General features: G+C 44.4%; 1 protein-coding gene across 1 annotated transcript in view; it reads left to right on the top strand.

Moving 5' to 3' along the window:
- SRRM4 (serine/arginine repetitive matrix 4) overlaps window positions 1-16,644 on the top strand; it is a 120,876-nt gene that overhangs the window by 93,275 nt on the left and 10,957 nt on the right. Inside the window, exons 7-8 of the mRNA XM_075568069.1 lie at window positions 3,733-3,828; window positions 4,788-4,941. Coding sequence (XP_075424184.1) covers window positions 3,733-3,828; window positions 4,788-4,941 — 250 coding nt within the window. The remainder of the gene's footprint in view (window positions 1-3,732; window positions 3,829-4,787; window positions 4,942-16,644) is intronic.

The raw sequence follows: 16,644 nt of genomic DNA, 5'->3' as shown, positions 1-16,644 counted from the left end.
TCTGCGTATCCCCACTGACCCACTGACGCTAGGGCAGATGTCTCTGCGTATCCCCACTGAACCACTGACCCTAGGACAGATGTCTCTGCGTATCCCCACTGGCCCACTGACGCTAGGACAGATGTCTCTGCGTATCCCCACTGAACCACTGACCCTAGGACAGATGTCTCTGCGTATCCCCACTGACCCACTGACGCTAGGACAGATGTCTCTGCGTATCCCCACTGACCCACTGACGCTAGGGCAGATGTCTCTGCGTATCCCCACTGAACCACTGACCCTAGGACAGATGTCTCTGCGTATCCCCACTGGCCCACTGACGCTAGGACAGATGTCTCTGCGTATCCCCACTGAACCACTGACCCTAGGACAGATGTCTCTGCGTATCCCCACTGGCCCACTGACGCTAGGACAGATGTCTCTGCGTATCTCCACTGACCCACTGACGCTAGGGCAGATGTCTCTGCGTATCGCCACTGACCCACTGACGCTAGGACAGATGTCTCTGCGTATCCCCACTGACCCACTGACGCTAGGGCAGATGTCTCTGCGTATCCCCACTGACCCACTGACGCTAGGACAGATGTCTCTGCGTATCCCCACTGACCCACTGACCCTAGGACAGATGTCTCTGCGTATCCCCACTGATGCTAGGACAGATGTCTCTGCGTATCCCCACTGAACCACTGACCCTAGGACAGATGTCTCTGCGTATCCTCACTGACCCACTGACGCTAGGGCAGATGTCTCTGCGTATCCCCACTGAACCACTGACCCTAGGACAGATGTCTCTGCGTATCCCCACTGGCCCACTGACGCTAGGACAGATGTCTCTGCGTATCTCCACTGACCCACTGACGCTAGGGCAGATGTCTCTGCGTATCGCCACTGACCCACTGACGCTAGGACAGATGTCTCTGCGTATCCCCACTGACCCACTGACGCTAGGGCAGATGTCTCTGCGTATCCCCACTGATGCTAGGACAGATGTCTCTGCGTATCCCCACTGACCCACTGACGCTAGGACAGATGTCTCTGCGTATCCCCACTGACCCACTGACCCTAGGACAGATGTCTCTGCGTATCCCCACTGATGCTAGGACAGATGTCTCTGCGTATCCCCACTGACCCACTGACGCTAGGGCAGATGTCTCTGCGTATCCCCACTAACCCACTGACGCTAGGGCAGATGTCTCTGCGTATCCCCACTGACGCTAGGGCAGATGTCTCTGCGTATCCCCACTGACCCACTGACCCTAGGACAGATGTCTCTGCGTATCCCCACTAACCCACTGACGCTAGGGCAGATGTCTCTGCGTATCCCCACTGACCCACTGACGCTAGGGCAGATGTCTCTGCGTATCCCCACTGACCCACTGACGCTAGGGCACATGTCTCTGCGTATACCCACCGACCCACTGACGCTAGGGCAGATGTCTCTGCGTATCCCCACTAACCCACTGACGCTAAGGCAGATGTCTCTGCGTATCCCCACTGACCCACTGACGCTAGGACAGATGTCTCTGCGTATCCCCACTGACCCACTGACCCTAGGACAGATGTCTCTGCGTATCCCCACTGACCCACTGACCCTAGGACAGATGTCTCTGCGTATCCCCACTAACCCACTGACGCTAGGGCAGATGTCTCTGCGTATCCCCACTGACGCTAGGACAGATGTCTCTGCGTATCCCCACTAACCCACTGACGCTAGGGCAGATGTCTCTGCGTATCCCCACTGACCCACTGACGCTAGGGCAGATGTCTCTGCGTATCCCCACTGACCCACTGACGCTAGTTCAGATGTCTCTGCGTATCCCCACTGACGCTAGGGCAGATGTCTCTGCGTATCCCCACTGACCCACTGACGCTAGGACAGATGTCTCTGCGTATCCCCACTGACCCACTGACGCTAGTTCAGATGTCTCTGCGTATCCCCACTGACGCTAGGGCAGATGTCTCTGCGTATCCCCACTGACCCACTGACGCTAGGGCAGATGTCTCTGCGTATCCCCACTGACCCACTGACGCTAAGGCAGATGTCTCTGCGTATCCCCACTGACCCACTGACGCTAGGACAGATGTCTCTGCGTATCCCCACTGACCCACTGACCCTAGGACAGATGTCTCTGCGTATCCCCACTGACCCACTGACCCTAGGACAGATGTCTCTGCGTATCCCCACTGACCCACTGACCCTAGGGCACATGTCTCTGCGTATCCTCACTGACCCACTGACGCTAGGGCAGATGTCTCTGCGTATCCCCACTGACGCTAGGACAGATGTCTCTGCGTATCCCCACTAACCCACTGACGCTAGGGCAGATGTCTCTGCGTATCCCCACTGACCCACTGACGCTAGGGCAGATGTCTCTGCGTATCCCCACTGACCCACTGACGCTAGTTCAGATGTCTCTGCGTATCCCCACTGACGCTAGGGCAGATGTCTCTGCGTATCCCCACTAACCCACTGATGCTAGGGCAGATGTCTCTGCGTATCCCCACTGACCCACTGACGCTAGGGCAGATGTCTCTGCGTATCCCCACTGACCCACTGACGCTAGGGCAGATGTCTCTGCGTATCCCCACTGACCCACTGACACTAGGGCACATGTCTCTGCGTATCCCCACTGACGCTAGGGCAGATGTAGTGAATTATGAGCAAAATACTTTGATACAAATAATAGGGTTGGTTAGTGTCATTTTTAGGGCAAAATGTGACCCCAAACATATCCCCTTAACAACTATAATGAATATATTTCTTGCTTTCAAAGTTTGAGAAACCAAATTGGGACAAATTATCAAAGATTCTCGACTTCAAAACTGAAGCCAATACATTGCACCAGATTAATCAGAGAAAAACATTCCCAGTGAAACCAATGAGATTTTCTTCATTAATAAATATGGCGTATTATTTTGGCGCTGATATAACTCCAGTTTTGCAGCCCAGGGACTTTAATAAATGTTCTCCAATAAGTCACATTTGAGAAGCTCAGTCATATTGATGGGTATATGCTGACTCTTATCAGTGTTTGCAATGTGCTGACACCCAGTGTTATCTCAGCTATTTACTAATTCCATATATTTTCTTTAAAGAAACAGAGGGGGATTCACGAATCTCTGATAATTAACTCAATGCGAGATCGCGCTCCCATTCCCCTTTATTGGAATTTAGTATATCCCGGACGGAGATTTGAACTGTCCTATATTCTAAGATTATATTTCACATCTGTTTGTGCGTCAAAAGTCCAGAGCTAAAAAGTAATTCAAACTTTCCTAAAATGCGTCGTACGTACAGTATGAAGACTTCGTATATATGACGCATAATTCGTAGTTTTCAAAAATAATTTCATGCATCACATCATGCTGAATACCCGATTGATATAGTTTGAATTACACCAGAAGGATGTGTATTATATTATTTATAATTGCCATACTGCGAAAATAATACATTTTGTTAACCTACTGTATATAATGAAACAACCGTACTGCATCAAATACATCTTTAGGTTGATATGTAACAACCTAATTCTACGATAACAATCCTAACAGACTTTTTAGCATTTACTGTACGCTACGTTGAATATGGAAGACGCACTTTATCCTGTCTTGGGGCACACAGAAACAGATACTGTAACACGTGGTTATTGCAGTTTCCAATTGCACAAACCTATTAGCCTGTAATAGATGAGTATGATTAGTAACGACTTTGTTTCTCTGCATATCACAAAGGTCACGAGGCCGGCCACGAAAATCCCATCGCCACCACCATCACCGTCACTCTCGTTCAGAGAGCTCAGAATCCAGGTCCTCAAGCTGTGAAAACAGGTAATGTAACAAGAAAATATGACACAAGTAAGGTTCATTTCTGAATACTCTGTATCCTGTGCGAAGCCCTTCTTAGGTGTTTAAGGTGCCCGTTCAGTGAAAGCACTGTTTAGATAATATGGACTATATTTACTTGTGTCTTCAGGCTACAAAGCCGGGTCAGAGCCAGTGCCACAAAGCGCATGATATTTAGCAATGGAAAGGAATCCTATATAAAGCAAAGGGACTGGTTAGAAAATTCTTTATTGGCAGTTATTTCGCAATTGATTTGCCCTAGTTTTGATACATTAGTAAATAGCCCCTTATGTCCTCACACATTTTACAATGACATTAGCACAGGTAATTTTCTGATAAACCAGATTGTGGAGTTGGAGTTACACTATGCATGGTCTCTAAATCGTTAGGCATTCTGAGGGCTAAACAGGTTTCCACTCCAGGCTACGTTTCCCATGTGGGACCAGTTGTGTATACTAAAAACAACCGCTTATTTGTCTACTTTCTTATTCTACACCTCTATTGCTTAATAGAACAATTGGGCATGTTTGGGGTCTTTTATTTTGGTTAGGGAAAATCTAACTCTACTCCCGAAACTTAAAGTATGAAGGGTAACAATCAGCAGTGAAATCTCCTCCTAATTATTAAAGCACTTTCTCAAGAGGTCGGACATAACTGTGCTGCCATATTTGTTTGATCTCTCCAATACCACTGCACTGTACAGTAATGTCCAAAAAAGGATTATTGGCTTTTAGGGTCAACATTATACCAATAATTGTTGGAGATCCAAAACTGTGTACAATTAGGGCAGGTATTAGTTTTTGTTTTGTGGGGTGAGGGGGGCTGGAATGATAAAATGAATTGTGCTCATACATTAAGATCTACTGATTGGTAAAGCTGTTTTGTCTATGGTGAGAATAAGTTGGGCTTCTGGTGGTTCAATAGTTTGACTTTGTTCATTAAAGACAACGGGACCAGTCCAAAGAAGAGAGGCGCCGATCCAAAAGAAAGAGCCACCGATGCAACTCTAGGTCTGTAAACAAGAAGCAGCGGGAAGACAAGCTTGAGTACAGCCCCCTGTCTTCTCAGAAAAGCTGTATCCACTCTACTAAGATGGCAGTAAGTGCAATTTATCATTCTGAAGTAGCCCTGCCCCCCGCTCCCCTCCCTGCAACAGCAAAGGATGGGGGCGACCTTTTACAATGGCTTATCTTTAGTGCTGGAGGGACCTGAAAACACGAAGATGTAGCCAGGCTTACTGTCCTGTGTCGCGGACGAACAAGCGCCAGGGACAGTGTCCGCTGCGATGGGGCTGCAGAGGGCCCATTCTTCTGAATGGGACACCCCCCAGCAGTTGTCCTTCGGTGCCGCGGTCATGTGACCGTGCGTGGCCGCGGTCATGTGACCGTGCGTGGCAGCGTCACCAAGGCTTGCTACATCTGTACTTGCAAGTCTGTGTCTAAATTATCATTTATAAAACAAAGGTGCTTCATTATTGCTTTAAATCTATATTATAACCCCCTCATAACAGATTGACAGGATTTTTATTTAAAAAAATAAACAACAACAAAAACAACCGGTAGAGTTAGCTAGTTACTTAAACAGACGGAAAAACACAATCGTGAAAATAGTCATTTTACCCGTTTTGCGCCTGGTAAAACTAGCTTCTGTTTTGGGGAAGAGGGGATTTCATCTGTTTAAATAAATAAATTGGCGAAAAACGAAAGTGATGCAATTGTGAATTCGCTTTACTTCCGGCTTCCGTCTGAGAAACAAGTTCTTGTTTAACACAAAAAAAAGTTTCCGCACTGGAATTTCCTCCTAGGCAAAATTAGGGACCTTAAAAATGAATAAATTACATTTAGCAGGGGAAATGATACAAGTTGAAGTCAGTGCATAGTCAGAAACAGTAATAGATTGCCACAAGATGCACTCTTTTTTTAAATTGCTTGAACTATTGCAACAGCTGTTTGTCATTCAGTGACCTTTTATACTTAGCGATACACTGATCTCAATGGACGTCCAGTCAAACGTTCTACTGTATGTAACACTATAGCACCTATTCTGTATGTAACACTATAGCACCTATTCTGTATGTAACACTATAGCACCTATTCTGTATGTAACACTATAGCACCTATTCTGTATGTTGTGAAAACATTATCGCTGTGTTGGAGAAGATTTTAGTCCCATGCCAATGCATGTCTTCTCCAGGAAGGCGTCTTCACAAAATATTTAATAGGGGTTTATGTTTTTTCGGAAACGTCCTTGTTAACATTTTTTTCAAACACTGCTCTTGCAATAGGACTTGGCCCACTTTTCCAAGGAAAGGTAGTCAGCCCGATGCAACCCCGAAGGTTGAATGTGATAAGAATATACTTAACAGAATGCAGTGACATTTCTGCTGCCTACTCCCCTACAATGCTAAGCAGGATTCTCAAGCAGTTAGGGGTGATTTCAGAGATAAAAATAAATGACACTTTAAATGCCAGCGTGGGTTATCAATTTCCTTTTCCCTGATTAAATGAATTGCAGTCTGCGTCTATAAAAGAATTCCCCAGAGGGCAAATTCAGCTGGATGAAATACCAAGTGGGTTTCATTAGGTTTATTTCATTAAACACTATGTAACCATCAATGTTTTACACTGCACCCATTAAGGCATTTTAATGCCGAATGTTTAGCGGGAGGTCTCTTTTATGTACTTTCTATAGAGTGTAACCTCCCACTGGGGCTTCCAACCTGCAGAACTGGCTTTTAACACAGACTTACAGCCATTCTTTCCTTATCTTTCCAACACAATGTCACGGCTCCCAGGGAGCGACAGTAGCTGTTTTCCCTCTCTATGAAAGCCATAGTATTAGAAAAACAAAACGCAACCAACCCAGAGCCTGTGATCTGGCTAATTTATATTGACTTCTTTTTATATAACCCTCCAGCACAGGCTCTCAGTATGTTGCACTTCTCCGTCTGCCCATCCCCTCCTGTTTGCAAACACACAACACTAGTGAATGAGCCCAACTGATATCAGTGGCCAGGGTGGAATATACATTCAGAACCCGTTTAGATTACAAAACATCTAAACCAGGTGGGGGGGGGGGGGGGGCGGCATGTGTCAAAATACTGCAATTTGCCCCAAAACACACAGCAAATATTTGCATCTGTGTAAATGTCTCCCAGAGTCATACTGTATCGTGCTTCTTACATTTGGTTCAGATCTTAGTGCAGCAGCTTAACCGGGCAGATTTATTTGGCACAAAGAGAAATGGAAACTCCCGTGTGTGACACTTGATACGTGAAACAAAAAAATCACACAAACAATAACATTTTAAACTTAAAGAAATAGGAGAAAATTAAAAACATGAGTTTTAAGTAAAAGCATGAAAAACGGTAATAAGATGTATTAATATAGAATTCGGATTTGGGGAAAAGTAATGTAAAAGGCGTGAACTTTCAATAAAAAATCTGCAAGGGTGTCACGGGTGCAAACAAAGGTTCCCAAATGTTCAATGCTCAATATGCGCGGTTGTTCATAGTAAGTAATACATTTGCACCAGCAAAACATGTATGAAGAAAACCCCAAGATGCTGCCTACTGAACGTAATGCACGGGTCCCATATTTACTAAGCAGTCTTCTCCCATAAGCCACCTTTAAGTGCTGGAAGTCCCCTTACAACCCATCCATTTGATTGGGCTGTAAAGTGTCTTCCAGCGCTGGAAGATTCCCTAAATATGGCCCTTAAATATCTTGTTCTTTATATACAGACCTACAGTCGTTACTTGAACCCAACTAGATGGGATTTTTTTCAGCACCTCTTGCCCATAAAGTGATGGACAATTTATCAAAAGAGAAGTGTCAGCTTTATGCTCCAGTGTTTATTCTGCGTGGTATAGGAGCAGTAATAAAGCTAGAACCTGCACTTAGTGTGCAAAGTAACACCCGGCGGCAGCACCATGACAAGTCTCCGGCACAATAAAGAAATCCCTCGCCCTTCTCCGGGGCTCTGCCATTAAGTTGAGTTATATTTGTAGACTTTAACATTTGCAAAGAGAACATTCTGACTGTGATAAGTTACTTAGAAATACTCACGGGGTCTTATTAAAAAGGAAGCAGTCACATAAGATAAAACTATTAATTGTGTGAGTTATAAAACAAGTGTAGTCTTTTAAGATCGTTTTATGTCTGAGAGATTAATGTTTTACAGACTCCTTCAGCACTAAAGAATGTAAGTAGCTCCTATATACTGTATACCCCTGAAACACACCCCGTCTTAATGCGCTATATTGGGGAACCATCATAAGCAGTGATCTATATCAAATGACCCGCTAACGTATGGAGTAAATCTGTGTTACAGTCTATTCCTTAGTTAACAGAGTCTTTTCTGGATTTTCTAGAACCGGAACTGTACAATCTGTCCAAACGGACTTATTGTGACAGTGCTCATTGTGTCGGATACTCTGGACCAAGGACAGGATTAGGTGCTAATGTCTAAGCTTTGGTTAAATGTTCCTAATAATGATACAGTAACAAGAATCCAATCAACTTCTTTTTTTAAAATCAAAATCTGAAAAGTTGGTGCTAACAAACATAGCATTCGTTTTCCCAAATTAAAAATTCCACTGTTTTCAATGGGATTTTTAGGTAAGCGTGATTCTGTTTATGACACTGTGTGTTATACTAGTTTTCCAGTGGGGGAACTCTGACAAACTCCACCAATTATTACCAGGTGCAGTTCTCTATAGAGAAACTTGTTTCAACAGATGTCTAATTACTTTCTAATGACGTGTGCTGGGAAGACTCATATTTTAGCCATCTCCCTCAAGTCAGATGAACCTAACTTAGTCCACAGACCCACACATAATACCGGCCACTATTTTATAGGTTGATATGTTGAGTGGTAGTTGTGAATTAATAATTAAAAGGCAGTAAACGCGTAGGTTGACATTTCACACACTGCCGCAGCCCTATAAACCAGCGTTGTTGGTAATGTCAGAGTTTCAGCAACAAATGCCACTAGATTTATGAAATACTCTGTGAAAGACAGTAGGATTTTATACTTTTATTTCAAATGTAGTGTTTGTTTCTGCACCAGATTTGCAACCACAACACTGGGACGCAGAATATCACAGGGTTTCCATAGGATTCAATGGCAGCATTGGTGCAGAAAATTACAATATATATCCACCATATCCCATCAAATGGGAACAATGAAGCCTGCCATGTCGGGGTATCCATCAGTAGGGTAACAGATCAAGGTCTGCTACATTAATACATTCAGGGACAGTTAAATCAGGGCTGATAACATGATATGTATCCTCAAAGCTAATTATATGCAACTTCCGGCCTCCCTCTAATATGTACAGACTTAACACCGCGTCACTGTTACAGAACAAGGCATCACCTTCCAACAACGTGACGTTATGCCGCCAGTCATGGCGATTCCCTTTCCAGACCCTGTAACAGGGCTTTTCCTGATAGGGATGCCAGGCGGGTTCTCTAAAAATACTGGACACAATGGTGAAAGGTGCAACACACTTGAGACACACATACACACACCCCTCTCACCTCTCTGCACTCCATTCTGTTTCCTCCTCTCCTTGGCGATGCCCCAGTTTCCTGACACCCCCTCCTGGTTAGCCCCCCCAAGCCGGTCAGGTCACTATGTCCAGAGAGGTAATACCGGTATACACATACACGCCCAGAGAGGTAATACCGGTATACACATACACGCCCAGAGAGGTAATACCGGTATACACATACACACCCAGAGAGGTAATACCGGTATACACATACACGCCCAGAGAGGTAATACCGGTATACACATACACGCCCAGAGAGGTTATACCGGTATACACATACACGCCCAGAGAGGTTATACCGGTATACACATACATGTCCAGAGAGGTAATACCGGGGTACACATACACGCCCAGAGAGGTAATACCGGTATACACATACACGCCCAGAGAGGTAATACCGGTATACACGTACACGCCCAGAGAGGTGATACCGGTATACACGTACACGCCCAGAGAGGTGATAACGGTATACACGTACACGCCCAGAGAGGAAATACCGGTATACACATACACGCCCAGAGAGGTAATACCGGTATACACATACACGCCCAGAGAGGTAATACCGGTATACACATACATGCCCAGAGAGGTAATACCGGTATACACATACACGCCCAGAGAGGTAATACCGGTATACACATACATGCCCAGAGAGGTAATACCGGTATACACATACACGCCCAGAGAGGTTATACCGGTATACACATACATGTCCAGAGAGGTAATACCTGTATACACATACACGCCCAGAGACGTAATACCGGTATACACATACACGCCCAGAGAGGTAATACCGGTATACACGTACACGCCCAGAGAGGTGATACCGGTATACACGTACACGCCCAGAGAGGTGATACCGGTATACACGTACACGCCCAGAGAGGTAATACCGGTATACACATACATGCCCAGAGAGGTAATACCGGTATAAACATACACACCCAGAGAGGTAATACCGGTATACACATACACACCCAGAGAGGTGATACCGGTATACACATACACGCCCAGAGAGGTAATACCGGTATACACATACACGTCCAGAGAGGTAATACCGGTATACACATACACGCCCAGAGAGGTAATACCGGTATACACATACACGCCCAGAAAGGTAATACCGGTATACACATACACGCCCAGAGAGGTAATACCGGTATACACATACACGCCCAGAGAGGTAATACCGGTATACACATACACGCCCAGAGAGGTAATACGGTATACACATACACGCCAAGAGAGGTAATACCGGTATACACATACACGCCCAGAGAGGTAATACCGGTATACACATACACGCCCAGAGAGGTAACACCGGTGTACACATACACGTCCAGAGAGGTAATACCGGTATACACATACACGCCCAGAGAGGTAATACCGGTATACACATACACGTCCAGAGAGGTAATACCGGTATAAACATACACACCCAGAGAGGTAATACCGGTATACATATACACATACACGTCCAGAGAGGTAATACCGGTATACACATACACGCCCAGAGAGGTAATACCGGTATACACATACACGCCCAGAGAGGTAATACCGGTATACACATACACGCCCAGAGAGGTAATACCGGTATACACATACACGCCCAGAGAGGTAATACCGGTATACACATACACGTCCAGAGAGGTAATACCGGTATACACATACACGCCCAGAGAGGTAATACCGGTATACACATACACGTCCAGAGAGGTAATACCGGTATAAACATACACACCCAGAGAGGTAATACCGGTATACATATACACATACACGTCCAGAGAGGTAATACCGGTATACACATACACGCCCAGAGAGGTAATACCGGTATACACATACACGCCCAGAGAGGTAATACCGGTATACACATACACGCCCAGAGAGGTAATACCGGTATACACATACATGCCCAGAGAGGTAATACCGGTATACACATACACGCCCAGAGAGGTAATACCGGTATACACATACACGCCCAGAGAGGTAAAACCGGTATACACATACACGCCCAGAGAGGTAATACCGGTATACACATACAGGCCCAGAAAGGTAATACCGGTATACACATACACGCCCAGAGAGGTAATATGGTATACACATACACGCCAAGAGAGGTAATACCGGTATACACATACACGCCCAGAGAGGTAATACCGGTATACACATACACGCCCAGAAAGGTAATACCGGTATACACATACACGCCCAGAGAGGTAATACCGGTATACACATACACGCCCAGAGAGGTAATACCGGTATACACATACACGCCCAGAGAGGTAATACGGTATACACATACACGCCAAGAGAGGTAATACCGGTATACACATACACGCCCAGAGAGGTAATACCGGTATACACATACACGCCCAGAGAGGTAACACCGGTGTACACATACACGTCCAGAGAGGTAATACCGGTATACACATACACGCCCAGAGAGGTAATACCGGTATACACATACACGTCCAGAGAGGTAATACCGGTATAAACATACACACCCAGAGAGGTAATACCGGTATACATATACACATACACGTCCAGAGAGGTAATACCGGTATACACATACACGCCCAGAGAGGTAATACCGGTATACACATACACGCCCAGAGAGGTAATACCGGTATACACATACACGCCCAGAGAGGTAATACCGGTATACACATACACGCCCAGAGAGGTAATACCGGTATACACATACACGTCCAGAGAGGTAATACCGGTATACACATACACGCCCAGAGAGGTAATACCGGTATACACATACACGTCCAGAGAGGTAATACCGGTATAAACATACACACCCAGAGAGGTAATACCGGTATACATATACACATACACGTCCAGAGAGGTAATACCGGTATACACATACACGCCCAGAGAGGTAATACCGGTATACACATACACGCCCAGAGAGGTAATACCGGTATACACATACACGCCCAGAGAGGTAATACCGGTATACACATACATGCCCAGAGAGGTAATACCGGTATACACATACACGCCCAGAGAGGTAATACCGGTATACACATACACGCCCAGAGAGGTAAAACCGGTATACACATACACGCCCAGAGAGGTAATACCGGTATACACATACAGGCCCAGAAAGGTAATACCGGTATACACATACACGCCCAGAGAGGTAATATGGTATACACATACACGCCAAGAGAGGTAATACCGGTATACACATACAGGCCCAGAGAGGTAATACCGGTATACACATACACGCTCAGAGAGGTAATACGGTATACGCATACACGCCCAGAGAGGTAATACCGGTATACACATACACGCCCAGAGAGGTAATACCGGTATACACATACACGCCCAGAGAGGTAATACCGGTATACACATACACGCCCAGAAAGGTAATACCGGTATACACATACACGCCAAGAGAGGTAATACCGGTATACACATACACGCCCAGAGAGGTAATACCGGTATACGTATACACGTACAGGGAGGTAATACCGGTATACACATACACGCCCAGAGAGGTAATACCGGTATACACATACACGCCCAGAGAGATAATACCGGTATATACATACACGCCCAGAGAGGTAATACCGGTATACACATACACACCCAGAGAGGTAATACCGGAATACACATACACGCCCAGAGAGGTAATACCGGTATACACATACACCCCCAGAGAGGTAATACCGGTATACGCATACACGCCCAGAGAGGTAATACCGGTATACACATACACGCCCAGAGAGGTAATACCGGTATACACATACACGCCCAGAGAGGTAATACCGGTATACACATACACACCCAGAGAGGTAATACCGGTATACACATACACGCCCAGAGAGGTAATACCGGTATACACATACACCCCCAGAGAGGTAATACCGGTATACACATACACCCCCAGAGAGGTAATACCGGTATACACATACACACCCAGAGAGGTAATACCGGTATACACATACATGTCCAGTATTACCTCTAATTTTTTACTGGACAAAGTGTCCAGATACAGGACAGTCCGGTTCAATACTGGACACCTGGCCGCCCTATTTGCTGAAGTGAAGAGGAAGAGGAGAGGGAAATAATGCTATGTTTATGCGTAACTGACATTACACCCGTCCAGGCTCCGCAAAAACCCGGTTTCATTTTCTGGATGGGAATAACGCCGACATTAGGTTAAACCCAAATAACGTGATGTTAAACCCCCGCATTAATCTTAATGCGCGTCAGTGGACACGCGCTTTTATGAGAACAGCTCATTATCACTAACGTTCACTATAGTTGATGCGTTGCTCTTTACAAGAGAAAACAGGAATTATGTTATTGTCCTTTGAAGATTCACCGTTAATCTTAATGTGATGTTAAATTAGAGGAACACCAAGTTACCTGTCCTACCGGAGCTGTGTGCATCTGAACCTCAGTTTGATATAAGCGAGTGTGCAAATGCTCTACAAATATAATCTATACGAATAAATATATATATATAAATAAAATCTGTTCTATGTCTATATATAATCTGTACTATAAACTGCATCACCAGACAGAAGTCATCCCCTGTATGCATATTCCCAAGCAGACGAGGGAGAAGGCTGTAAGGAGGGAGTAGGCTGTAAGGAGGGAGTAGGCTGTAAGGAGGGAGTAGGCTGTAAGGAGGGAGTAGGCTGTAAGGAGGGAGTAGGCTGTAAGGAGGGAGTAGGCTGTATGGAGGGAGTAGGCAGGGAGTGTATGTTTGTTTTTTATGACCTGAAATATTTAATGATGGCATTATGTTACCTTTTTCTTACACCTTACCTACTAAAGGAGGAGTTCCCGCTTGGTAAGTCGATGATTCCTGACAGATGTTAGGGGTTTTATTAGAGTGAGGCACCTGCTAAATCTGGACTTACAGGGGGAAAAAACCCCAAAGAATACAATTATTAAGGAAAGCCAAGCTGAGAATATCTGTATACGCTCTCTTCTTCCTTTGTCCCTGCCTTTCCTCCCCCCTCAGTAAAAGGTTTTTTTTTGCTTTCTCTTTTCTCTCTCTTCTTTTTATGCATCTCTCTGCTTGTTATTCGTTTTGGTTCATTGCACCATAATTTGGGTCTGCGTTGCATTTAAAAAGTGTCCATTATGCTCAGTAAATCTTGCTGTAAGAATGGGACTCGGGCCACGTGTTTCCTTGTTATTGCTTCGAGGCGCGTGCTCTTACACTTGTCTTTTTTTGTATGAAATGCTGAAATAATGGAGCTTTTTTTCTTTACTGCTATGTGTTCAATTGCAAGAAGACTTCAGCATTTGTATATAACACAGGTTGTTACTTAATAGGAAGACCAGAAAATAACACATCACACTAGTCATGATGTTAATACTGTAGCTATATAAATATATATAGATATATATATAGATCATATAATAACATAATTTCACTGTATAACCTACCCAAAGTCACAAATACTAGAAGTGGGAGTTGAATCTGGATCACCCAGATGAAAGGAAGCGACAATACGATTGAGATGCGCTCTCTAAATGAGAGAGCGTGTTAATGTTGGGCCTTGATGGATTTGTACAGATGGGTTCCATTCAGCAGATGGCTATTTTGACACGGACACATCTGGCATCATGTTAATCATTGTTTAACTCTTTCAGTACTCTAAGGGATCTGGAACATGCATTGGGTTCCTATATTCCCGATCATCTAGTTCTTTATTTGGTCTTTATTTCTACTCCCCTTCCACTTTTCCTTTTCAAAGTACGTTTTCTTATCACACGGAGGGCTGGATTCACTAAGCAGCACTAATATGGCAGTAATTGCTGGAGGGGAAACATCTCCCAGTACTACAGTATTTATACGGAGTTTATATTACCCAAAATTAATATATGCAAAATGCAGAAGTGACAAAAAAGGTTATAGTTCGATGTGATGGGGTGTCTGATTAGTACAAACACAATCTGCATATTGTAACAGTGAGTTTCACTCTATTTCTTTATTCCGTGTATACGAGAACATGTTCCGCATTATATCTATTTACCCAGTATATAAGAACAGAGTTTCACATGATTTCTATCTCCACATATAAGAATAATGACCTTTTTCATGATCATTTCGTTTTTACACCCACGGTTCCCAGGTATTTTTATAACACAATACACAACATTTTCCCGAGCATATTATTCATGGCGATGTTTACAAGCTGTAATTGCAATGTTCTTTTTAATGAACGTTGAAATTCAGAATCATCCGCCCGCAGCTTAATCACGAAGCACTAACGTGCCTGCTCTGCGAATATCAGCGCTTAGATAACACTAGAAAAATATATACGTGACATGCTATATACAGAGGCATGTTCAATGCATTGTATTTCATAATGAATTTTATTTATTTATTTATTTATAAAATGTGTTACCAGGAAGTAATACAGTGAGAGTTACCTCTCGTTTTCAAGTATGTCCTGGGCATAGAGTTAAGACAAATAATACATGGTTACAAATACAGTTACATAATGAAGGCAGTTACTCTAGCACAAGCAAACCTGCCAACCTCTTGTTCATGGGGATCTCCTGACTGCAAAACCAGTGCAAAAGAGCAGGACCAGATTTATCATAGAAAACCCCTATTGTAACAATCCCACCCCAGTTCTGTAGCTGGGAGACCTCTGTTTCCCACCCCAGTTCTGTAGCTGGGAGACCTCTGTTTTGTATTTGTGTTTAAAAGGATTGGGACCTTTGGTGAATCTTACCCTTGTTATGCTTGATGTAATGAGCTCCCTCTAGAGGATGAAAGTGAGAACTACAGTTAAAATATGTAGACACAAGCTGATTGGCAAGGAGTGGGATTGATCTAGAGCAGGGGTCTCCAAACTCAAGTCCCCAAGATCCCCCAGCAGGCCAGGTATTAAGGATATCCCGTCTTCAGCACAGGGGTGCAGTGATAATGACTGAGCCCCTGCTATGAGCATGTTACTAGAGATAGTAGCCACTATACTTTCCATGCAGCAGTACTTGGTGGCCTCATTAACTGTGGCTCAGTTTACTCTCTTATAATTAGGTAATAATATAATTGTTCAACTTCCCCTTTCTTTGGCGGCCCTGTAGATAAGAGCACTAATAATGAACTGCCAGTATTTCACCCTGGAGATGGCTTCATAAATACTCATGAAGTACAATAACTAGGCTATTACATTAATGGACAATAATTAAATATCTGTTAACGTTCACCAACAGCTATAGTGATTTTAGGTATGTATGTATATATATATGTATAT

This window comes from Ascaphus truei, chromosome 13 (genome assembly GCF_040206685.1).
Source record: "Ascaphus truei isolate aAscTru1 chromosome 13, aAscTru1.hap1, whole genome shotgun sequence".
NCBI lineage: Eukaryota > Metazoa > Chordata > Amphibia > Anura > Ascaphidae > Ascaphus > Ascaphus truei.
Note: the sequence above shows the minus strand (reverse complement) of the source record. Positions and strands in the feature narration are given on the sequence as shown.